This window comes from Amblyomma americanum, chromosome 4, assembly GCF_052857255.1.
Source record: "Amblyomma americanum isolate KBUSLIRL-KWMA chromosome 4, ASM5285725v1, whole genome shotgun sequence".
NCBI lineage: Eukaryota > Metazoa > Arthropoda > Arachnida > Ixodida > Ixodidae > Amblyomma > Amblyomma americanum.
This window is the reverse complement of record NC_135500.1, coordinates 95,529,427-95,554,640: the sequence shown is the minus strand read 5'-3', so window position 1 is coordinate 95,554,640 and position 25,214 is coordinate 95,529,427. Positions and strand designations below refer to the sequence as shown.

Here is a 25,214-nt window from a genome sequence, read left to right as displayed (position 1 = left end):
ATTCATTCGCCGGAAGGCGCTACATATGAGCAGATGTTATTTTTAAAAAGGCAACCAGCAGTACCCGCCGCAGTGGCTCAGTGCTTAGGGCGCTCGGCTACTGATCCGGAGGTCCCTGGTTCGAACCCGACCGCGCCGTGGCTACGTTTTGATGGAGGCGAAATGCAAAGGCGCCCGTGTGCTGTGTGATGTCACTGCACGTTTAAGATACCCAGGTGGTCTAAATTATTCCGGAGCCCTCCACTACGGTACCTCTTTCTTCCTTTCTTCTTCTATCCCTTTCCTTACGGCGTGGTTCAGGTGTCAGCCGATGTGTGAGACAGATACTGCGCCATTTCCTTTCCCCTCCAAAAAAAAGAAAACTAAACAATTCGAAGGCTGCCAGAAAGACACATTAGCATGTTAACGAACTGTTTCTTTTTTTATGTCAGTGCAATTTTGTCACGCCCGTCACGCCAGTCGTACTCCAGACAGAGAAGAATTCACCTTTGGTTGGCAAAATTTCTCTCACACTCGCAGTAACGCCAACTGTTCTAGATACTCCGACTGGAGGTACTCAACACGCTTGCTCCAAGTTAAATGCTTTGAAAAAGTGACGCCAAGTATATTCACTCAATTGACTATATATCTACGCGATCTGTACCCAAGCATCGATTCAATGACGTCAACTAATATTTTCCTTTTGGCAAGTATAAAATGTCTTGTGTTTTTCTCGGATTTATCCCTAAACAATTTTCGTTCACCCACTGGAGTAAATAAGAAAGCGCTTATTTGATCGCCATTCAATATCTAATATAGTCTCTGACGCAACAAAAAGGACAGTGTCATCTGAGTTTGAGACAAATTTTGCGCAGTCGTTGCAGTGAACAATGCCATTGACGTAAATAATGAACAAGAGTGGTTCCAGAATGCTGCCTTGAGGAACGCCAGAGACAGTCAAAAGGGAGAGTTACCGCCAATTATATCAACGTACTTGTTCTGTTTTCGGGATATGAATTAATCAGTGTATGAGCAATGTCGAGAACACCATAGGTGCGTAACTTCGAACAAATGAATAATCTACAAAATAAAACGCTTCTGTAAAATCTATGTAGATCCCTGTTATAAGTTCCTTAACGCTGAAATATTCTAATATGATTTCTTTATAATTAAAAGGGCAGTCTCTACTGATCGGTTCTTTCTGAAACCGTGCTAAAAGTCATTAAATAAACTGAGTAAAAAATGGAGATAAAGAAGTGTAGATGAATGAAGAAAATGTGTAAATTTTTTCTATTCTTTTCTAGAAAAATATCAATATAGAGATAGGACGATAACTGCGGAGTGTGCTTCTCTCCCCATGTTTACATATAGGCATTACACGAGTGACCTGCATTTCTTTAAGGAATAACAAATTTCCCGCCGTCTTGTTGAACAACTCGCGGCCTTACATGAGGCCGCGGCACCTGTTAGCGGTCCGGAAAAGCTCTGCGCTGCTGCTTCTCATTTCTGGCCCAAGTTGACAGCTCTCTGAACTGTTGACTGACTGCTTACTCACCCATTTTTACACGATGTGGCGCTACTGCCACCGGGAGCATATACTACGCTAAACTATCGGTAACCTCTACGCTTAGGAGAGCAAGTTGCCGGGCTAGTTGGTGATGCATGTTGTAAACTATAGGAAGCGCAAAATACCGGACGACGGACAGAGTAATCTAAAAAGGCACATTCCGATGAATAAACGTAATAAACCTATATAACCCCTGTACCACAGCATGAATAAACAGTTGGTAGTAGCGCTCGTGAACCTGTTTTTTGTGTCCCTTACTCTGTCCGTCGTCCGGTATTTTGAGCGTCCTATAGTTTACAACACACTACGCTTAGTAGAGAAGGGAGTTCGTACAAAGATCCAAACGACCTCACAAAGCAGAAAGCTGCATAATGTCTACGCCGAAGAAAACACATGCATAAAGGAACGAACGGATGACACACACACACACACACACACACACACACACACACACACACACACACACACACACACACACACACACACACACACACACACACACACACACACACACACACACACACACACACACACACACACACACACACACACACACACACACACACACGCGCGCGCGCGCGCGCGCACATGCACACCGAGACGAGCGTTGCAAACAATATTTTTGAAAGGTAAAGTCCCGTTAAATCAGTTGTTCTGATATTTTTTTCCGTTCAATTAGCCGAAAATGTTGTAAGCGCTTCAGTTGAAGCAGACGAAACGGCCGGAACGGCATATTCAAAGGGCTGTGCTTCTTGAAAGGCTCGCCTCGGCGGCCTTGTCTTGACGCTTTCAACTGCCAAAAACAGATGGCGCCACTGCCGCCATTCAGCGAAAAAAAAACGTCGTCTGCGGGTTTTGGTTCGCCGATCTCCACGCAGACGATTGCGTTTTCGCATCATGCACGGCTCAACTTAGTAAGTACCGTTGCCAAACTTGCTACGATACAAAGACTTGCTACCGCTAAGCCACGCAGGTACATTCGTGCGACTTGGTTAATTTTGTTAACCAAATGGTTAACCGTTAATTTCACATACGTGCTAGGAGCCAATATAGTAAGGATGTATCTACCACGGCCGCTTGATGCAAAGCACAAAGCATCAAGCGGCATAAAGCGGCCGTGAATTTATCAAGCGGCCGTGAATTATACTCAGGTTATACAGTGTTGTGCGTTTTTATTGTGAACACTTTAAAAAATTTCCCCGCCTCAACCTCTGGCTCATTTGCCGTGAAACTGCACACAGAGCATGCGTATTATGGTAACTTTTGTATCGTAGCAAGTTTCACAACGGGGCTTACTTAGTTGAGCCGTGCATGATGCGAAAACGTAACCGTCTACGTAGAGATCGGCAACCAAAACCCGCGACGACGCTTTTTCGCTGAAGGGCGGCAGTGGCGCCATCTGTTTTGGGCAATGGAAACCGTCTCGACAAGGCCGCCGAGGCGAGCATTGCAAACAATATTCTTTAAAAGGTAAAGCCTCGTTAAATCATTTGTTCTGATATTTTTCCGCTTAATTAGTCGAAAATGTTGTAAGCGCTTCAGTAGAAGCAGACGAAACGACAGGAACGACAAATTCAAACTGCCCGCGCTCCTTGCAACGCTCTCCTCGACGGCCTTGTGACGCTTTGCGCTACCGCAAACAGATGGCGCCACTGCCGCCCTTCAGCGAAAAAGCGTCGTCTGCGGGTTTTGGTTGCCGATCTCTACGTAGACGATTATGTTTTCGCATCATGCACGGCTCAACTAAGTAAGTACCGTTGTCAAACTTGCTACGATACAAAAGTTACCGTAATACGCAAGCTCTGTGTGCAGTTTCATCGCAAATGAGCCAGCGGTTGAGGCGGGGAAACTTTTGAAAGTCTTCACGATAAAAACACACAATACTGTATATTACGTCGTGATCAGGTAACCGTGAATTTGTGACCAGTCACGTGACCTGAGAGGTTGAATAAAAGAGGCTATACATACACAAAATCAGGTGGTAGCGGTGCTGATTTTTATGGGCAGGTGTTATTTCAAATACTGCTTTTATTTTAACCTCATTTAACCTATTTTAACAACTCAACACTTTCCGTGCAATAGCTTCACTGTAAAACTGCTATATAACTATATACTGTTATAAAGCTACTGCTTCGTCGTTTAAGCTCACTCCAGAATCACGCTACCTGGCTCAGGAGTAGTGATACATTGACAAACAGCCCCTATATATTGCTGTCGTGTACACTTCACGTAATCCCGAAACAAGAACTATTTGTCAGGCGAATTGTCGTGATTCATGTTTAACACTGACTTACGCACTATTCAAAAGAAAAACCTCTAAGAGGGAAAAAAACAGATAAATCGTAATTTGCCTGTTTAATCATCATTACCCTTCTCAAAGTGAGGCGTTACGCTTCGCGCCATGCTCCGTGCGCTTGAACTTTACTCAAAGGGGTCTCCTTTAAGCGTTTTTATTAATGGGAGGATGAGTATATATGAAGCCTTGAACGGGTGCGAATATGCTGACTGCATAGCGGCCAAGCGAGTTCCCCATCATGCAAAGAAGGGAACAGGCAGGTCGAACACATCACGACCGCGATATGTCTTCGTTCTGCTACGTTCATTACGTGTACACATACATTCACGTACTCTCAGGGATGAAAGCCTCTAGGATGCTCGGAAAGCAATTTAGGCCCATGGGCGCTATGTTGTCAGCAATTACATCATTTCACTACCAAAGAACACGGTTTTCAGTTTCACTTGCAGAAGTGTGGTGTCGATACGGCGGCTAATAATTGAGCCAACTGAGCTATCGGATTCGTTTCCGATTCACGCGTCCTAAAAATTTTTGTGCTCGACTCTACTTTACATGGCTGATAAAGCTAAAATCATGCGATATGGCAAGCGCTAAGGGCCCAAAACTGACAAATTATACTGCAATGAGCGAGCTTTGAACACTGTGGCTTTTAAACGTGAGACAGGAACAAGAGTTTCCAATGGGCGCATCGCGGTAAACAACGTTGATGCAATAAACTGTTAGTAAAATAAGTCTTCTTTGTGCGACTTGTTTTTACTGTTGCCACTACCCAAACTGTTGGCGCTGCAAACGTCTTTTTCATAAGGCTTGGTTGCAAGAAAAACAACTTTTACAAAACCTACAATGTATTAAAAGGTCATATAAATAATTTATTCTCTATTTAAAACTGCGTTATGAAGTTCGAACATTTTACTTGATTTATTTTTAGAAACCTAAACAAAAGTTGTGTTGAAAGTGTCATCTTTGGCGATGCAAGCACACCTAGTGTTGAGAATGGTTGCTTGTTCATTGTTCAGCTAAGCGGCTAAAAGCCGTTTACTGATATTTCACTGTACACTACGTACAGCCGTTGCGGCTCGCGCTTGGCTCGCGCTCGCCTAAGGACCGTTGTTTCGAACTGAAGGCGGCAAGTCACTGCTGGCCGTCGGTGGACGTGGAGGCATTTTCTGGACACGTCTGGGCATCTCACCCATGCAGCACAATGAAGAGAAACAGTAGCAGCAACCCGTAAGTCATGTCATCCATATGCGCCAGTGCTGAGAAGCAGAAAGCATCGCTAAGGCCGGTACTGCACTCTGTGCCGTTGTTTGCACCTATCTTTCGGCATTGAAAAATGAAGTCGCGGCGTGCAAGATTGCGGCGTTTACGAACTATATATATTTTTGCTGCAATATGAGGCCACATTGACAACTGTCACGGTTAGCTGCCTACCTACGTTGCTTCGACTCTAAAACATTGTCATTTGGGTCGCAGTGTGCTTTAGCACTAATTTACTGGCATTTCATGATTTGCGAGGAGTATTTATTGCCGCGGAAAACTTTAGTCTTCGCGAAACTCTTCGTGTGCATCATTTATGCTCTTTGTAAACAGCCAGGCCTAGCTGTGTTCGTGATTTTGCATTGCTGTGCAGCGCGGAATAGCCGAAGAATGTTGGCGAACGAGAGATGAGACTGTTGACGTTGTAAAGGGTTCCTGCTTTTGATAAGTCAAGCGTTCCTTAGGGGTAGAAATAAAGAGCATTTGGTGAAAGTCTCTTTGTGGTGCTTAAAATCACGACCTCGGTGTTGATTCATGTTTCACCACCTTTCCATCTAGATACTGAATATATGTTCGATAAATGCTTGATCGCCTATATTACGAGACTTGATTGCGATTGAAAAAAACTGAAGAAAGGAAGACAAGAAAAATAGCTGCCTCGTACTGAAAATGTTGGGACATTATCCTTCGGGTTTGAAACGTCGTAATCAAAGATGTGTTCTGTTGTGTGGCATCAGTGTTCATGCAGTCAACAGAAGCTTCTGCAGCTGGCATTAAAATATAAATTATATTAAAGTTCTCCTCTGGTCTTGTTTGCAACATCTTTGTTTTGGGCATGTTAAACCTGTGCTGAATGGTTCTCTGCTTTTACACAAAGCTGGCTTTCTCAAAGAAAAGTGAGCCATGAGAGGTTTAATATATTTAATGATAAACTGTCTTTCATGGTGACAACTGTTGCTGGCTGTTAACAATAACATCACTTAATACCTGTAGTGTATTGTGCGCATGGGTTATGGATATGCTGGATTATTTGCCCTGGGAGATGAAAACATCACCCAAAGATGTTATCTGTCTGTTTACGTGGTTATCTATCTTTTACCAAGTCTGACCACAGCATGAAAAAAAAATCATTGTAATGCCCCTGGCAGCCCTGGAAGTCAATTTTGAGTGGTTGCATGGACAAAGCTTTCAGCTTGTTTATTGTGTATTTGTTCTTTACCTTCACAATTGAGTTCATTGACAAGGCTTAAGGAATGTGAGTAGTGAAGTTATAGCTTCTGAATGGTCTGCAAAGTGTGGTGGAGGTATGATCATCTCATGGAAATATTTTCCAGTTGTTAACGAGCATTTTTCACCTCTTGTGCTCTGAGGAGGGAACTAGTTGTCAGCTCCAGAGTAATTTCACCACCTGGCGCTTCTTAACGTTACCAGATGAAATTCAGGAATTTGTTTGCTTATTACTTCATCAGCGTGTGACTGCAACACTTGATAAGGTGTTTCGAATGCCACTACAGTGAAGGATTTTACAATGAAATTCCCTATTTAACGAAATGTTTTTATATTACAGCCCACATGCATGTCATCTTATAACAAAAAAGCATGGCAATAAGCCATGATGGTCCTTTCTATAATGATTTCATACTAGCAGTAGGGCACCTACGCTGAAGTTTGTGGTGTCGTTTGCAGCACCTTAATACAGCCTAGCAAGAGGAGGAAGCTGTTTTTGGTGCACTCATGGTGCTTTCCCACGCCACCTTAATGCGCTTATTGGCATGAGCTTCCGCGCTCTGTTGAAGGCACACATGCCGTGCGTCAGCTGTCTGGGCTATGCCGAGAGAAGCTAGGCAGTGAATGCTATCAGCCAAACACAAGCTTCTAGTTGTTCAGAATGCGCTCTTGCATTTGTAACGGCCCAAGCGGCTGACGACAGCAGTTTTTAGTCTTTTAGTCGCCGAATGGAACAATTGCAGTGCCACCTGGGTAGCACAGGTTCCCTATACATGACTATTAAAGAGCCACATGTCACAAAGTAAAACCAGCCCACACTGGCAGCATCTCCCAGAACATCGTTCTTCGACGTTCCTTACATGCTTTAATTCCACCACAGGGGTGTAACCTTCCCGGTGGTAAAACTCACTATGAGGAGGTCATGCTGCGGAGTATTTGAGTGAGCACTATGCTGACTCCTGAGGTCAGGGTGTCCTGGACATCCAGGTCGCCGACCCTTTCACTGATAAATCTCTTCTGACGCCCACTTGCTCTACTGAGGCACACTGAATCACTTTGAATCACATGGTATGTGGACTCACGGGCCTGAGCATCAAGTCCTGTCCATACTCATGAATGAAACTAGCGGGGACATTTTCCACTAATTTACGCAAAAGGGCAAATTCCTGCGGTAAAAAAAAGCAAAGTGCTAGCCACATCCCGCAATCAGTGTTGTGGTCAATGCCTTCTTCTCACGCCGTAGCGAGCAGGCCTTGTGCGAGCATGTTCGCGACCATGTGGAGTGCCAAAGCCTCCTAATTTCAATGTTCGCCAGAACACGCCTCTACAGATGTCGTGGTTCGCTTTTCACACCATGCGCTTCTGTTGTATGGGGGCGCCAATTAACTGGGTACTGACGGACTGTTTCTATAGTGTTTGGTTTGAATGAGGTTTGTGGCGACGCTTCATCCAAAATTGTAGTCCCTTACACATCCAAAGACACACAGAGAGGACACAGACATACGGAAATTACTGGCAGTGAAAGCAACACGGTTGGCAAGGGGAGCATGTGAGAACTGCGCAGCAGCCCCTCGCATGAACCTCGTAAGCGGACAGTGAGGATGAACTGGTCGTAGATACAAAAGTGGTAACGACCCGTGAAATCATAGAAGCATTCGACATTCTGCAACTGCTTCTTGCATCATTCCTGAGCTTTCCGACAACATGTGCTGTCGGGCTTGACAAGATTAGGTCAGCTGTGTTCGTATATTTTGTGCGGTGCACCATTAAATAAAGGAAGCCGTAAGAGATCGTGATCGTTAAAACGAACTGACCTCTATGACGAAGTGATTTCATGGTCACCTGCATTTTGGTAAACATCCTTTTGACTGTATTCATTTCTGGCACCGCTTGATTCAAACAAGTCCCTTAAAAACTGAAAAGGACTCTGTGGTTACTGTTTGGACGTGAATAAGGGTGTAGCCTAACCTCAGAGACTCGCACGCAAGAAACTGTCTTCATTGCTTGTGAAAATGGCTGAAGGGGGGGTACCTGTATTACAGTTTTCAACCTTTGCTTGTTTACAAAGGCTCCTTTTTCAGTGAAGGCAGCGTCTTTGTCATCAGAACGCAGTCCTCAGTCTTCCTTATTCTGTCTGATCAATATATGTTCTGCCAAAAGAAAATGGTATCTGGTGTCTGACATTTGATTTACATGGCACCTACTGCATGTTATGTCCAGGAGAACAAACGCCTCACATAATTCAGGGTGTCTAGCAGTCTGGAAAACTTGGATTGTCATGGAAATTTTGTGCACCTGGAAAAATCGGGGAATTGTCAGGGATACCATCTAAATGTTGGCCATGTCAGGCAAAAGTACAGACTGAAATTAAGATGGTCTGCGACGGTACAGCGCCCACTCAACACTCAGTCTGTGCACATTGGCTTGACATCTCTTTTCTTCACTCCTTGTTTTTATCTTTCTTCTTCTCATTGTCCACAAAGTGAGCACTGCAGATGCTGGATTGTTTTGTACTGGTTACTGCAATCCTTACTAAGTTTAGGCTGGTTGCTGATCAAGAAACATAGTTGCACTCAAAAATATTATCTGCGAGAAAACCCAGAAGCTGTAGTGCACAGTTTGCTCACTTTCAGTTTTTGGATGCAAAGCGACATGTGGACCTACTGTGGCACCAAAATTGTGTATTGTGAGGTCGCCATTCTTGAATGCTTACTCTGTGGGCTGCGCTGATCTTGTAGGCCATACAGAAACGGAAACGGATATAGGCTGGTTACCCTGCGATTCTAGCTACGTTGATAGTGCCATGGAATCTGCTGCTTTCTTTGAAAATCATTTTGTGCTTGTCCCATGACAGTCTACTCTGTAAAGGGGCACCTGGATAAAGAGAGGTGCCTTATTGAAAGCTCGAAGGAAGAATCTCAGGCAGTGCATCAAGTAGTACATGTTTATTTATTTATTTATTTATTTATTTATTTATTTATTTATTTATTTATTTATTTATTATTTATTTATTACAATACATACAAATCGCCAGTTGTGCAGTGGTCTATGGAGGTACAAACATAAACTGTGATTTAAAGGCACTGCTGCACATTGAAACACAGTCAGTGTAGCAAACTGTAGCAAGAAACACCTCATATGTACACAGAAACATATGAAAACATGTAAAAATTTTATCTCAAGCATTTCAGGGGTTACATGTAAAAATGCATGCAAACACATTGGACAAATGAAACATGGTGCAAATTGTTTAACTACCAGTCGTTTACTGTTCGTAGATATGCTTTAAGAGCACTTGGAAAGTAATTCTTTAAAGTGACTATTTCATTTTGAAGGCTGTTCCATTCACTTATTGTACATGGAAGGCAAGATGACTTAAACACAGATGTTCTACAAGCTATTTCTCTTATTTTATGACTATTGTCTCTTCTTTGTGAAATGTGTGTTGTAGGCTTAAGGTAAACGTCCCAATCAATGCCAATTTTTTTTTCATTTAGAACATCATTCAAAAATGTTATTCAGAAGAAGCCACAGCAGAGTTATAAGGAGTCCCAGCCAAGCTGCCTTTTTAACCTGCGTGCACTGACGCCGTGATCGTGACAGTTCAGAGTGAAACTTGCACCTCTATTCTGTATGCCTTCAAGTTTCTTATTAAGAATTTTTGTTGCTGGATCCCACACCGCTGGAGTATATTCCAAGACCGAGGGCACATTTGAGACATAAAGAACCTCGTTTACGCCTTGGGGTATATTGGTAAAATTTCTTAAGTTTAAGACTCGACCTGCTTTCAGTGCTACATTCAACATGCTTAGTCCAGGATAAATCAGATGAGAAATATGCACCTAAGTATTTCACTTCCTGATCTACTGCTATTTGGTGATTACCTCTAAAAAGTAATTTTTTAAGATGTTAACTTCTATGTTATGCCCTTATTAAGGATGCAGAGTGCCATTTAGAAAATTTCCTGGAAGTTTCTGAAACTGCAGCTGTTTTTCAAACTGAAACTATTTGTGTTGACATTGAACTATTTGAGAATATTCAATCCTTTTTGCAGTGAATTTTTATTACCCGTATCTGCATCAAAAACAAAAAAAATTGTAAACCTAGGCCTAAACCAGATAAAGTTGTTGTGGTTTTAATTAATTAATTAAGGTCTTACAGCTGATGCTGTAGATTCCATGGTACAATGCAGGGCTGTATGTCTAAACCAAAGCTATAACAGCTTTCGCTGTAAAATTGGCATTATCACACACCCTTACTGGAAAAATCATGGGCTCGGAAAAAAAAAAAAGCCGCAAAGCAAGTCGCTCCATAATTCACGGTTTGAAGCTGAACTTCAGTCAGGAAGAGATAAGCTTGTGGGAAGAGTAAATCTGTTTTCAATGTGGCATTTGCAATTCTGGAGAACTCCCCACTACTATCAGCCACAATTTTTTTCCATCTCTTCTGTTGTCAAAGAATTTGCAGCTGCAATAGGCAAGTAAAACTTGGAAAAGCCAGGAATTTTGAAAAAAGTAGCTTGATAGACACCCTGTAATTAGACACTTATGTATAAGCTGGTAAGCTTTAGAAGCACGTTCTAATCTTTTCTCTCTGCACTTTATACACCTTGTTACCCTAACAGACTATCGGTTATATGACTGGTAAAGTTGTTCACTGCATTGCATGACCCATCTAGGGCCACTGATAACCTCTAGGATTTTAGTGACTGTAGTTTCTCTTATCCTTGCTGCTTGCTTTCGGACTGTCAAGCTGACTTTTCTTCATATCCCGCCGTGCTGTCTTCAAGTTGTTTTCAGGCTGTTTCATAAGCGTCCAGTTTTCAGATCCACAGGTGGGTACTTGCGGTGTATTGTCGAGCTTTTCCTTTGAAAGATATTTGGAAGTTGCTGTTCATAACTTGAGGGCCCAGGCTTGAGGTTGCTGGCCCGGGCTGGGCTCTTGCCTGTACATAGGTCTTTTGAATTTTGGATTTTATGGAGTTTAACATCCCAAAGCGACTCTGGCTATGATGGACTCTGTAGTGGAGGGCTCCTGAAATTTCAAACTCCTGGAGTTCTTTAACGTGCACTGGTATTGCACAGTACACGGGCCTGTAGCATTTCGCATTAATCAGAATGAAACTGCCATGGCCGGGATCGAACCAGAGTCTTTTGGGTCAGTAGCTGAGCACCATAACCACTGAGCCACAGCAGTGGCTTGTGTACGGATAAAGCAGGGCCACGGTGTTGGCTGAGAAAAAAAAACTACTCAACGCTTATTTACTTATTTTTGGTGCCTGCTATAGTTGCCAATTTAGCTGCATTTTCTTCGTGCGAGAAAAATGAAAAACAACAGCTTTTTTTCTTACTGTTGCCCGAAACGTCTCAGAAATGGAGTCCCAGCGCTGAAACTTTTCTAGTGGTTTATTATAAGCTACTAGTAGTACTTTTTTGTTTGCACAGAATGAGAGACAGCTCATTTGTGGACAGATTTTAATCAGCGTCTCTCACAGTGCTATGTTGAAGTAACTTCGGACGAGCACAATTGGCTGTGTTGATTGATACAAAAGAAGTTGGAAAGAAAAGGTGCAAAAACTAGCAGTGCATTGCACTACACCGGTATTCTTAGTGGAGCGTTGTAACGCCTGACACGCGACTCATTTGCTCGAGTGCATTCAACAAAAGAAATTCGCAGCTTCGCTGGCTTGCGCTGTTTCAGCTAACAGCGAGCAGTTGCTGTCGGATCTACCAGAAGGCGCTCTGCATCTGCTCAGTTTTTTGTTACCACTTTTGATTAGACATTTGAATTCTCATAAGAACCGCTAGAGAAGTACCTTCATTTGACTGCTCGACGGATAGTGGTATGTTACAAGATAGTATTTGATTGTCCGCCTTTGCCTCCCAAAAGCACATCGCTATGCTACGAGAAATGCCATTAAAGAAGAGCATATTGGTTTAGGACACTTCAGGTCTTTAAACACAATCTACGCAATAAACAGCTGCTTTTGCTTTTCATCTCGGAGCCATCCCTCTTTTGCAATAAATGCTTTACTCGTTTCATTGTATCGAAATGCAACCACTTCGGCCATGAATTAAACGCCCAAAATCGTGTTCATAAAAAAAAATAAGAAATGTAATTGCTGTGGCTGAGAGGACATTTTGGAGCTTGGTGGGCAGGGCCAGGGCTCAGTAGAGTTATAACTGAGCGGGCCCAGTCAAGATCCGGGCTAGAAGCTGCGGGCCTCGACTGGGCCTAAGCTTGGGCCTCATAATGCAGCCCGTGCAGTGCTCTACAAGTGATCTAAAAATTCTTCGTAAAAATATTCTGTGGCATTCGTAACAAGCATTCAAGGTTTGTGCACATTGCAGACTAATGTTTCTATCGTGCCAAATTAAACATTGCATCCTTTAAGATCGGTTATCTGTCTGTTGAGCTATTTGAAAATTGCAACAGGAGCAATCCACCAAAAGTTGTGGCATGTTCCGTGGTGCTGGCACAGTAACAAACTGTCCACACTATGCTGGTAGGGGCAGTGCGGTGATGGCTGATAAAGCTGATTGTGAGGTGTGAAGTTAGAGGATGGGAGTGCGTTGCATTAGAAGTGATCAAGTGAATGCATATTGCAAGCGTAGTGACAAAGACACACTGGTTTGGCAGTGCACATGACTTAAGGCATGTCTCCCATAGTTTCGTTCAGTGCAGTGAACGGTTCACTGTAACCGTATTTTTTCTTTGCATTCTTATATAGGTATAAGCTTTCCTTGGCTTTCTTGGTTTGAGAGTTCTCTCCTGTTGTATTTTGCCATATTTTTGCCAACTTTTTATCATATCTTGCAGGTGTAGCTTCTCTCTCCTCATTACATGATGAGAACATCTCAGTGGTAACTTTTGAAGCTTGGCTGGAATGCATGTGAACCTCTTCCTTTTGCTGTGGTTTTTCGAACACCAACTTTTCTTGCCACTTTATGCATTCATCTCGATTATTCTCGGTATTGATGCACCATAAGGTTATTCTTTCAGAAGGGCATTTTGGTTCCTACAGCATTACTGGTTGTGCCATTGTCTTATACACAGTATTACTGAAATTGTGCACAGCTCTATTGCTCCATGCTGATAGCTTATAGCATGCATTGAAACAATGTTGCTGCTGGAGTGTTGAAGTGTAGTGTTTACTGAAAAGGCCTTCAGAAATCTACATACCGTGCCTAGTGAGAATAGTATCCAGAGCCCACTCTTTCCAAAGCTGGCATGAGCGGTATAAAATCGTTATGAAGGACTTGTGGTAATGCCTTGTGAAACTGACACAGGCATGTAGCCAGTCTTTTTTTCCATAGAGGGCCGAGGCTGCGGTGGCCATGGTTGCCGTTGACCCCTTTACCTTTTCACAATAAATAAAAATTTCAAAGTAGTCTTAATGCATTGGTGACTGCATTCATTGCAATTGTGTTCTTCAAGCTTGAAAAAACACTGAGGACTTCTCTTTTGGATTTTTGTTCTTAGTAAAACTAATAGTTCTGCCATCTGTGGCTCTCTTGATGTTTAATGGGCAGTAAAAGACCTTCTATTACTGCAGAATCAGGAATTAAGTTTGGAAAATTTTTAGAGCGAAAGCTCTACTTTTCGCACTACAACTCCCAAGGTCAAGTTCGGCACAAAGTTAACCTTGAGCCAGTGGAACGGAGGTCTAGCGAGTGACATTGTATCTAGTAACTCGCTGTGCAGAGGCACCGCTGCTACACTCGCTCGGAGCCTTGCCACTGCTGTACCGCGTGACTATAGGCGAGGAGCTGCTTCGCCGGCACTCTGTCGCTCAATCTTGCCATGGATGAGGCGCGTGTCACTCAGAGTGTGTCAACGCTTTACAGAGCTTTCACTTGTATAACTAGGTTTAGCCGGGATAATCCTCCGCCATTTTTTATTCTTTTCTTTCATTAAAACTTTCTGTATTGGCGGTTGCACTGAGGGTGAATCAAAGTGCATCATGAGACAGATAGAGGTAAGCAGCAGTGTCTTATAGCAAATGAAAATAAAGGTTCCACCAGCTGGGTAGTGCGATCATACTTGTCACTTGCATTGCTGTCATCATGCTGTGGTTACTGTAGGCCCCATTCGCGACCCTGACAATGAACTCCTTGCTAAGAACTGCACGCTGCAGTTTAGTAACTCAGGCCCAAAAGAGCATGTGTTACTTTTGACAGCCTAAGGCAAACTGGCTATCGGTATAGTTGCTTAACATCGATTGGTTTTGTTTCAGTTTGTATTTACTTCTTGTTTTTGTATTCCATGTGTGATAAAAGTGCAATAGCAGTCACAAGACAAAACTTACTTTTTATATTCAGAGGTTTAATTCTTCGTTGTTTTCTCTTGTGTGCAAAACCGTCAGCCTCTGTCTGGTTAAAATGGGCCAGGCATAACTGCACTTTCTTGTAAAGACGGGCTGTAGTGGCAGTACATTTCATTTGTCTTGTACTTTTTTTAGCGAAGCCAAAATAACTGATTTGTCACCAGAAGGCAGTGTTGTAGGCGTTACCGAAAAATGTAACTAAATAGGTTACTCGTTACGCTAAGAAAAAAGGGACGCGTTACTGCCCTACGTTACCTACAAAAAAAAAGTAACGTGTTACCGTTACCAAAAAAAAGTACCGCACGTTACTTTTCTGCCACTTCATGGCAATAAATTTTAATTAGTGCATCTTCTAGTTAAGAACTCATGATAACAATTTCATAAAACTCATATTTCACAAAAATTCTATGCCAAACAACGATTTTACTCAAAATCCTGATTTAACGAGAATACCTTGCACAAATGTGCAGGAGCTTATTAGTGGCCTAAAGTTGCCTGTAGAGTTACATGTGATGTATTCTAACTCTGTGGCACATGGTGAAGCCATTTTCTGAATGGAACATTAAACACAAAATGACACTTCATCAATTCTAACTTCACAAAGAAAACATTGCTGAACTCTCAACAAATTTACAGTAATTCTGAAAAATGTGATGTTAAAAAATGCTCGGCATGCTTCCACTCTTTAGAGAACTGTGTGTGCGAGTGGTTCGGGAAGGGGAGGTAGGTGAAGGCAAGTGTGTGAACGCGTGTTCGTGCACGTGTTTCGTGCTTTATGCCTATTCTTTTTTTTTAGTTGGATGTGTCGTCAAGAGCAGGTGTTTTCTGGCATGCATGCGAGCCGCAACAGAGGTCGTTGAGAGCACCTGTTTGTTTATTTTCAACATCAATTTCAGTGCTCGGTGCTTTTTTTTTTTCTAAAAAAAGGGGGCGAAGTGGGGCACAATTGGAACAAAAAGTTACTAATATCGTGACACCTCACGTTACCGAAAAATGTTACCGTAAGTATGTTACCCGTTACAGTTCCCAAATGGTAACGAGTGCGTTACTAAGTTACCGAAAAAAAGAATGCGTTGCCGATAACGCTGTTACTTGTAATGCATTACCGCTGACACTGCCAGAAGGTGATACGTTGTTATGAACCAATTTAAATTTGTTCTTGGTGTCCTCTTGCATTGCTAACATTTCCAGCAGCTCAAATCTAGTGTAATGGTCACTGATAGTATTCACTACACCATTGGGTTCAGCATGTTGGCATTGAACGGAAATGGAACCAAAGAATTGGGCAATGCCATGTCCCTAAATATAGCTGTGTTCAAAGTTAAGTTACCAGCCTTAGCTTAATAATAACGAGGAAATATTTGTGATGGAAAGCAGCTGTAGTTTGGACTTGTGGAGCTGTGCAATAAAACCAGAGAAGTAGGGCTGTCATCTTCGTGATATGCATATGGCAGAAACGTGACTTTCTGAACCAGTGGCTGCCAAAGCCAGCTAGCTTAGATTGGGCACTGAGGACAACTGCATCTAATATTTGTTCTTCATAAAAGTCTATTCTATTGCCCTTTCTGGCTCTTTAATGTTTGTCCCGCAGAAAAAGATGTATTAATTGGTGAAAGAACTGCATTTAAAAATTTTTTGAAAATTGTTTTGTTCATTGGCTTGTGGGCTAGTGTAATCAGTCACATGTCCGTGACAATGTTTGATTGTTTTGTTGCAGAACTGTTAATCAGAGGCTTGTCTCCCAGCAATCCGGCAGCTGCATGCTTACTTTTGTTTGTTTTTCTTCCATCTCCAACTGTTAGAATCGCAGGCGATAGTTTATTCTTCATTCCCACCCTCAACTACCCCTCCAGGCACGGGTGTCATTGTCATATTGTGCGGTCTTCAAGATTATTTTTTTTTTGCTTTCCTGTACCTCCCCTTTGTCCAGCCTTCGGACTGGAGACAAGTCGCACTAGGCGAAAGCTGACGCCTCCCCCTCTCCATCGCTTGTCAGCCTCTTCGCTGGGCGAAGGTTGACGTTTGCTGCCCCTAGGCTTTCGAGGAGGCGCAAGAACGCGAACGTGGGTTAAAGAAAAACAACGCTACAGAAAGTCTTTCTCGGCTCGGCTGCAGGTTTCGCTTTCATCACTTTCTTTGTTCTGTCGAGCACTTACGCCTCCCTCCCTCCCTCCCTCTTTGCACGCTAGCGTGCGCTTAAGACGCCGACGGCTACTGGCGTGCGGCGGCCCAACTGCCGCCACCACCGTGGACCTTTGCTGCGCTGTGCAAGCAACGACCGCCGTACGCAAACCATTAGCCGCGCGGGGTAATGCGCCATTGTGTGTGTGTGTGTGTGTCTCGGCCGGAGTGGCCGCGCAGGAGCTCGCGCACTGCGTGAAAGGCTTTGCGGGTGGCGCGGGTGAACGTCGGTCTCGGAATGTCTCGTAGCGCGCCTTTTCGGCTTTTTTTTTTTATGAACTGTTGTAGCGTGTATGTGCAGGCATTCTCCGTCGGCTGCTGTGTCTCGTTGCGTTCCAACGCGCCTCGGAAAATACCACCTTTTGTTTCCTGTAGGTAATTTTAATCGTTCCCGCTACTTTGTAACCGCGCACGCACGCTCACACGCAGCTGTTTTTGCACAGCGTACCGATAGGCTTGTGTGTGGTCAACTAAAGCGAGGATTCGTAGCTGCTATAGCATGTGCAGCATCTGTCGAAAGTAAAGAACACGAACGATTTGCTTCTGAGTGGCGTAGTGCATCACCTGTAGTGTCTGTGAAAGTCCCAATTTTCGCAAGGTTGAGGTCGAGGGTTCGGATCCTGTCAACTTCGAGGGATTTGGGAGCTGGCGATGCATGACGAGCCACACGGAAGGAAACTCACTGGGATCAACAACCGTTTAAGAGAGGCGGTAGGTGGCGTTCACCATCCGGAATAAGTCCCGATGTTCGAACGTGGATCCGTTTCGTAAGTGGACTAGGAGCGCACGCGTCGAACCCTGGGGTGTGCGCTAACGTTACCAAGACCTGATTCTGGGACGTGCACGGGCCGAGACATAAGTTCGACAGTCACTAAATTCTATGCGTGAAGAGCTGTACAAACATAGGAGGGCGTTAGGAAGTATGCTTGAGGAGACATTTATATTTAGTGGAGGCTTTTATATAATTGGGTTAATTTTGAATTCGATGGAGCGTATACTTTAACGAACGTAGTATTTGCAAATATAAGAGACCGCGATTTCTATAAGAACGTGTCTCCTAAGTACCTTTTAAGATTTTCGAATACCTTCTACAAAAATATCGCACCAAGTTCAGGAAGGGTTTGGACGCTTTAATCCAGTTTTGTGCCCGGCTTTATTCCTTTTTGAAGATAAAATAGCTTTCAATTAGATACGCTTTTCACGGCTCCTGCGCCGCTAAAACCCCGTACGCCACCATCATCATCGTAATATGTGGACCTGGTATGGTCAAGCCTGATTAGGCCTTTGATATGACCCCTGACGGTGCGTGCCATCACTAACTGTGGATATAGCGGCACAGTCAAAACGGTGTTTTCCGGGCGGTCTCAGTGCCAGGGAATAGAGAGGTCTGAGGGACACATTCACCTCCAAGTACCAGCGGTTGGCGGCAATGGTTATTGTGGGCAGGGTGGCATTTCGGCACTTGAGTGCCGACCCGAAGTTAATGTCGTGGCGCCTGACACCCATTCCCGCGATCGCGCGCGTTTTGTTAGTATTTGCGTATGTACTCCTGGAATCCTGGCTGCGGCGGCCGCGTTTCGGTGGAGGCGAAACGCAGAGTCGCCCACTTGCTGTGCGATGTCAGTGCCCGTTAAAGGAACCCCAAGTGGTCTGAAATAATCCGGAGTCCACCACTATGGCTTGCGTGATAGCTCATGAGTGGGTTTAGGACGTCAAACCCAGCACACGTTTACCATTACCGCTGGTGTGCAAACATGGCTAAAAGCATATACAATTGAACCTCGTTATAACGAAGTTGAAGGCTGCTCAGCAGTTACTTCGTTATAGCCCGTGTTGAGCAAGTTTACAAGGGGAATCGTCATTGCTTCGTTGTATCCATTATTTCGTTAAAAACCGTTTCGTTATAACAAGGTTCGCCTGTAGTACATACAAGAATATTCTTCCTGCAGTTGCCGTTAAGGAGCTGGCAGCACGCGTTTTTAAGATGCACGTACAGTCAGTTTCCAGCAGAAGCAGTACGAATAATCTGGCGCATTCTATTAAATAATAGTAAAAAAAATAAACTCGCCCTCACTGCCGCGTTTAAATGGAAGCTGTGTATCTACTGAGACTTCGGTGAAGGCAGCTGCGCCGATCAACGTGTCAAGCGCTGTTGTAGGCCACGGTCACCTCTCGGCTCAATGCTGCGCAACCTTTCTCTGCGCCCTTTTTTGTTCGAGACCGTGCATTTCAATGGAGCGCGTTTTTTGCAAAGCGCGGGGGCTGGTCCCGACGTGGACGTCTGAATATACCCGGTCCTTCGTGTCTGAAACACGTTTCCGCCCATTTACGTCCTTGCGTCGGACTCCAAGTGTCTTTTCTGTCCGGTGTGGTGTGCTTTAAAAAAATGAAAGGAAACAGACATGGCGGTAGGGATGGCTGGGGGTTTTCTGGCGGCTAGCTGGCTTGCGTAACTAACGGCGTTGTTCGCCGCTCGCTGGCGGTGCGAGGCGAGCAGGCTTGGTCTGCCGTGGCGAGCTGCTTCACTCCTCTGTACCGAAGGAAACGACCTTAGCGGAGGAAAAACCCGAGAATGTGCCAGCTGTTTTTCTCAAGATCTGCTTCCGCGCTTGCCGAGGACCGATCGTTACATCCGGTAGGTGGCGGTGACAGAATTCGTTTGGCTCTCGAGACACTTCTAAAGGAGCAGCCCACTGCAGCTGCGTACAGTTCCAATGCAGGCCTGCCATGACGCTTCCAGAAAGCACGCAAAGCGCACTGTAGTTTCTTCGGGGTGCCTCGCATTGTACTCGGAACGTTTGCAGAGATCTGACCCGGTCATAAGGTGCAGTGCTGAGCTTTGGGATGTAAATACTGCACGTGCATGGCGAGCTTGTTTAGTAGTAGAAAATGTTTATTGAAACCAAAAGTGAAAACTTGGAGATGATGGGTGGCGTCCCTATACCGGGACCACATTGGCCAAGGCGGCTGCCCTTTCTCTCTTTCGATGAGAGAGAGAGAGAAAATGTTTAATTATTGCCCCAAAACGTGGAGGCCTTTTAACCACATGCTTAACGAAGAAAATACTATAGCATTTAGGTTGCCTGCTGTGGCGTCTGCAGTTAGTCTCAAATGTTCTTGCGATTTTCCCGCCAAAACTCCGGCTGGAACCGGTTCCATTGCCCATATATGGTATGCGTGAGTCATCGTCTTCTAGATTGTTCAAGCACCTTCTGTTGGATTATCATATGAGAGTATACTACTATGACCCACTAATCCAACTTAATCTATTTTAGGGGGTGGTCCTACTTCCAAAATTTTGAGGTGGGCCAGTTCTAAATTTGGGGGTCCTCATGTCAGATTTGGCTATTCCCTACGATTGGTCCGCTAGTGGTCACGTGGTGTTGATGACGTCCTCTCAGTCGCATTCATAGTTCGCGGGTAGTCCGCATACCCCTACTACCGCAGTGGTGCCGGTTAAGCGATGCACCACTGCCCCGGCAGGTGGCTGTTTCAAACATAGCCAGCGCCGCCGGGGCTTGTGCGCCCCAGATGGCTTTTCTGGTGCTCCCGTTATGTTCATGCGCAGTGCCACGGTGGACAGGTGGCAACTGCATTGAACTTGGCAACGGTGGACAGTTTGCTGATAATCCAGTGGGCATGTTGCTGCCTTCTTGGGTGAAAACCGGTGGTCACGTAACCTTTAAAGTTTCGCGGTGCTCCCTGATTGGTCGATTTGGGGCCACATGACGCTGATGACGTCATCGGGGTCACGTGGCCCTAGTTGACCGAGCAGGGAATTTCTGCATGATAACAGCCTAATTGTCATCGCGTTAATAAATGATGTTGCCGGATCTGCGGCTGGAGACCTCAGTCCAGGGCCCCACTTGCTCTTGCTGCCGCCTCCGCTCGAGTCACCAACTGACGAGGGTAAGGGTAACTGTTTGGACGAGTAGATTGCTCCAACTGACGCTGGGTCTCAAGAGTCGTGTTCGGCAGCCCTGCTTCCCGCTTCTCCGTGGTTGCGTTTTGAGTGGGTGGGAGGCAACGTCTGCCGAGGTGGCGTCAATTCTTTCGCATTACTCCAGTGCGGGTTGCCGCAGTGATCTCGAATTTTTGCTGCGTTACACCTGGACTCCATCTACGCGAAAGCTCACGCGAAGGCGACGACGACGGCTGGCGTTCGCTCCGTCGCTTGTGGGCAACCTCCATGCAAGCGAAGGCGGCAGGCGACGCGAACCCGCGACGTGCGCAGCGCACTCCGTGCTTTGAGCACTCAAGCTTAGAAACACGCCCGTAACCTGTTCTCTCTCTTAAAATTTTGTGAGTGTGCCTCATAGTCAGGGCCAAAGGAATATTTCCTCTACGGCAGCGGTGTAGCGGCAGTGGAGATAGCCAAAGGCGTGCTTGCGGAGACGAAGTAACATCACGGGTTCACGGGGGAGGTGTGCTTTCGTTCTGTGCCTGTGCACTCCGGCTTAGTAAAAACACTCCCATAAACTGTCACCGCAGTTTGATTGTAAGTGAGCAAACTATAATTTACCAGTAAGAATGCGCGCCGCGAGTGTTTCTGCACAGTTGGAGCGCAGCGGCACGGTGGATCGAGCGCCGGTACCCGCGGCTCGACACGCATCTCTCCCTGCAGTACGCCCGCTCGCGTAGCCTGCTCCAAATGCTGTTAGCCCTCCGCACTGAACAAGTAGATTGTTTTAATTATTTAAATCATGCGGGTCTGCCTCTCAGCTACAAAACCAAATATTTTATCGACGGTGGCGATGACCAAGACGACGGGCGGGTTTCGTGAGATGTACCCGTGAGAAACCGTAGACAAACCGGAAACGGCTTTGGGGGGCTCTGATTGGCCAGTCGCGTGGGGGACTTTCGGGCGACGAGCGAAATTTTCTGTGGGTGCAGATCCGAGCGACACGGCAAGCGAGACATGCATTTTGCTTCGCGCGACGGCTTCGCTCGTCGCTTGCCACCGTCGCGTTCGCGTGAGTTTTCGTGTACATGGAGTCCAGGCTTTAACGCCAGCTCGCAAAAAAATACGTCCAGGAATCCAGGTCGTCCGATTCACCAGCAAGATTGCGAGCGAATGTTCGCCTACGCTAGGGCAGGGGGGAAACTCCGAAGCCGGACGGGACGAGATGCGGGAGAACGTTCTCTCCGCTGCTTCCTCGCCCTGCTGGCGAAGAGCGGAGCGCGCGCCGAACAGTCCGTACGCGCAGACGGTCCGCAGCCGAAGAGGATGTGCTCTATCCCGCGCGCGCGCAGCAATCACGCCGTCTGTGGCGCTCGTGTCGCTGCGATGCCGGCGCCCTTCCTTGTTAACAAATAACTAATCAGGGAGGGTGCATCGCGGGAAAGCGAACCAAAGGGGACGTCGTGAGGGAAAGTCCCCACAAGCTTCCCGATCCTCCGGAGCAACGCGGCTTATTGGCCACTGCCGTGGTAGCTTTCTGACGTCTGAAAGAATCTAACCAATAGCCGTCTCTCAACTTGTATGCGCAGGTGCGAGCGACGGAGGAGGGTGCGAGCATGGATAAGTCACCGGGAAGGGCTCGCCAACTTTCGCGCGTGATTGTGGGTTCTCTGCTGCGTGTAGAAGTGAATTATTTGCCTCAGGGGCTCATGACAACACAATGCAATGATTAAGCGAGCTTATTTGCTCTCCTCGAAGGAGTCTCAGAGCCCCTTTAAGGCTGCAAAGCTCACAGCTACCCGCGCAAGCTTTCGGACTACTTCATTGGCAGCCTTAACATTAAGCCGTCAAATAAAGGGTATGCTCCTCATTTCCCAACACAACATGCCCATGCACCTCACAGTGTCAGGTTTCGACTCCAAGCATCAAGAAAATTTAGCTTCTTCGTGGGTTCCGCGTTTCCGAATAAGGCCGGTGCATTACACTTTTTCAGCAGGCTATGTCACGGACGATCCCGTAGTCATGACATAGCGGCGTTGTAAAGTCCTCGATGGTGACAATCAGACCCTCTGAGCATCTGCCAGCTATTTTTTTTTTTTTTTGCAGGAGCCCGGCAAAGAGCATGATCGATGTTGAAACTTTGTAGCGAATGATCGTGTCGATCCTATTGTGCTAGCTATGTCCAGTCGTGACTGTGTAAAGCACTTTATCTTGTTGTCGGCAATAAAACTGCCTGATCACAGGCCTAGTGGATATTTCAATTGGTCTCTGTTGATTGCGAGGTAGTTCTTGTCAGGAGTGTGTTGGGCTCTCCAAACTCCAAAAAACTGCCTCGGACTGGAACCACTTTCCCTCCTCCATCGTCACCATTATGGACCGTGTAAAATTAAAAGCTGCTGTTTCTACTTACGTACTGTAATCGCCCTTGTTTTTTTTTTTCTCTCGTTATCTTCCCACTCGTTCTCTTGTAACTCCTGACCGGCCCTGGAAGCAATAACATGAAATTTTCCTGTTTGCACGTGGCTAGTCTTAGCTGCTCGATGTGGTCCTTGGGAGGGGCTGTCGTCTTGGTGACGTCATGCGGTGGCTGGCATTGCCGGCGCGGCCCACCTGCCTTTGCCTCCTTCGCCCTTCCTGCGGATGTTGCTTCAGGACCACATTCAGGACTGCCGCACAAAATACCTCCACAACGAAAAAGTAGTCCATTGAAGCTTTTCTTGTTAACGAAATGAAGTTTATCACAAGAAAAAAAATTGTAAGCTCCAGAATTTTGATATTTGGCTCGTTTCATATAGTCAGACATTTAAAAATTTAGGCTGGTTTACAAGCGAAAGCTGTCTTAAGCATAGTTAGCCTGGCACCTGCGAAAAATAGTTCACGCGCCCGGATCGTCACCCATTATTCATTGCGAGACTAAGTGACCAGCGCCTGTAAAGCAACTTTTAAATCCCCGCTAGTCACGTGGTACCGCAACGATGAGGCTCCAAGAAAGCGCAGCTGCAATGCCTCTCCGCAGTGGGTCACGTGGCATGACATCACAGCACGCACCACTGCTCCCCTGGTTGAAGGAGAAGGAGGAATAAACATTATTAGGCTAGGCCACTTTTGTTCTAGGTGGCCTTGGCCTCCATGAAGGGGTGACCGCAAGGATCTAATCTGCAATGCTGGCTTGTACTTGTTTTTCTTCACTGCGTATGATCTCTTCCTAGCTATCAGCTGAGAGATATGGCAGGAGCTTTCGGGGGGGAGGATTTACCCTGCATCCCCAGAGAATATGGTCATCATCTGCGTTAAGGTTTTTTTCACAAATTTGGCAAATAGGATTAACTACACCTTTTGTAATTAAGGCGAATCGGTATGGGCTCATAAGACTTTTTGTCTGAGCTCTACTAAGAGCTGTGGCTTGTGCCTTGGTAAGCTCCGGGTGCGGGTGTGGGTAAAGGTGTCTGTTTTTCATATATATGCTTGTAAGCTCGTTGTATGTGCTGCGTGGCTCCGCCGCCCACTCATTTGTGCACGCGCCACAGTTGACCTTGGGAGTTTGCCTCGAGGAGCAGAGCTTTCGCTCTAAAAATCGATTTTGTTTACTGTTGCGATTGGCCAGCAGAGTAATACAGGACACCTCAGACTGTGGCCCACTGTTAGCAACTGCTGTTTTTTTTTTTTTTAAGTTGTACCCTACCATAAACGTGCTGGCCCCATGTTGGGCGCCACTGAAGCGACACTGTCGAATTCACACCCTGTCACCTCTCTGCAGGTCAGGCACCGGCACAGCCCCGGCGTGCAGCCAGCAGCAATACGGTGTGTCGCCGCGATGCTATGGGCCCAAAATGACATCCTCGCCGGTGGGGCTTTCCGCCCCCTCGCAGCGCTACCGCTCTGCTTCGTGTGGCGGCACTGCGGTCGGTGGCTGCATGCCGGCTACTCCGATCTTTGCCAACCGGAAGCAGGTATATTTTGTAGATGCACTTTCTACCTTCCTCTTTTTTTTTACCTTCCTTCTCAGTCATATAGACTTCATGACCGTCGGGAAAAAGTTTTCTATTCTCGGTTTCATACATCAGGTGCAACGCTGTCAAAGCTAGCGCTCTTGTTTGCACTGCCTGCATCCGTGACCAAAAAGTAGTGCGCTCCTTGTGGTGAGCAAAACATAGTAAATCCTTTGCTTACAGGCTTACTGCATGACACATTTGTCATCAGCTTGATTAAGTGCATTGTTATTGCTGCCGACATACTGTCACTTTCTCGTGCCTAAGACCACTGGACCATAGAACAAGCCTGGAGTAACACGCCTTCCTTTATTTTCTTGTGGGGACTACTGTAACTTTCGGAGCGTTGCACCTGATATATGAAACGAAATATAGGCTGTGGGGAGAACGAGGTGGAGCTTAATCCTCAACTCTTTCCTGTACTACGAGCACAGCCCAGTACCTAGTACGGCGGCGCCCATGGACCTCTTTTTAAAAAGGTCTATAGGTGG

The 25,214-nt window shown here is 45.7% G+C and overlaps 1 protein-coding gene across 1 annotated transcript in view; it reads left to right on the top strand.

Moving 5' to 3' along the window:
* The first annotated feature begins 4,901 nt into the window (after positions 1-4,901).
* Positions 4,902-25,214, top strand: part of Pask (PAS domain containing serine/threonine kinase) — a 107,199-nt gene continuing 86,886 nt past the window's right edge. The window contains exons 1-2 of the mRNA XM_077661227.1: positions 4,902-5,069; positions 24,492-24,684. Of these exons, the coding sequence (XP_077517353.1) occupies positions 5,044-5,069; positions 24,492-24,684 (219 nt within the window). The 5' untranslated portion in view covers positions 4,902-5,043. The remainder of the gene's footprint in view (positions 5,070-24,491; positions 24,685-25,214) is intronic.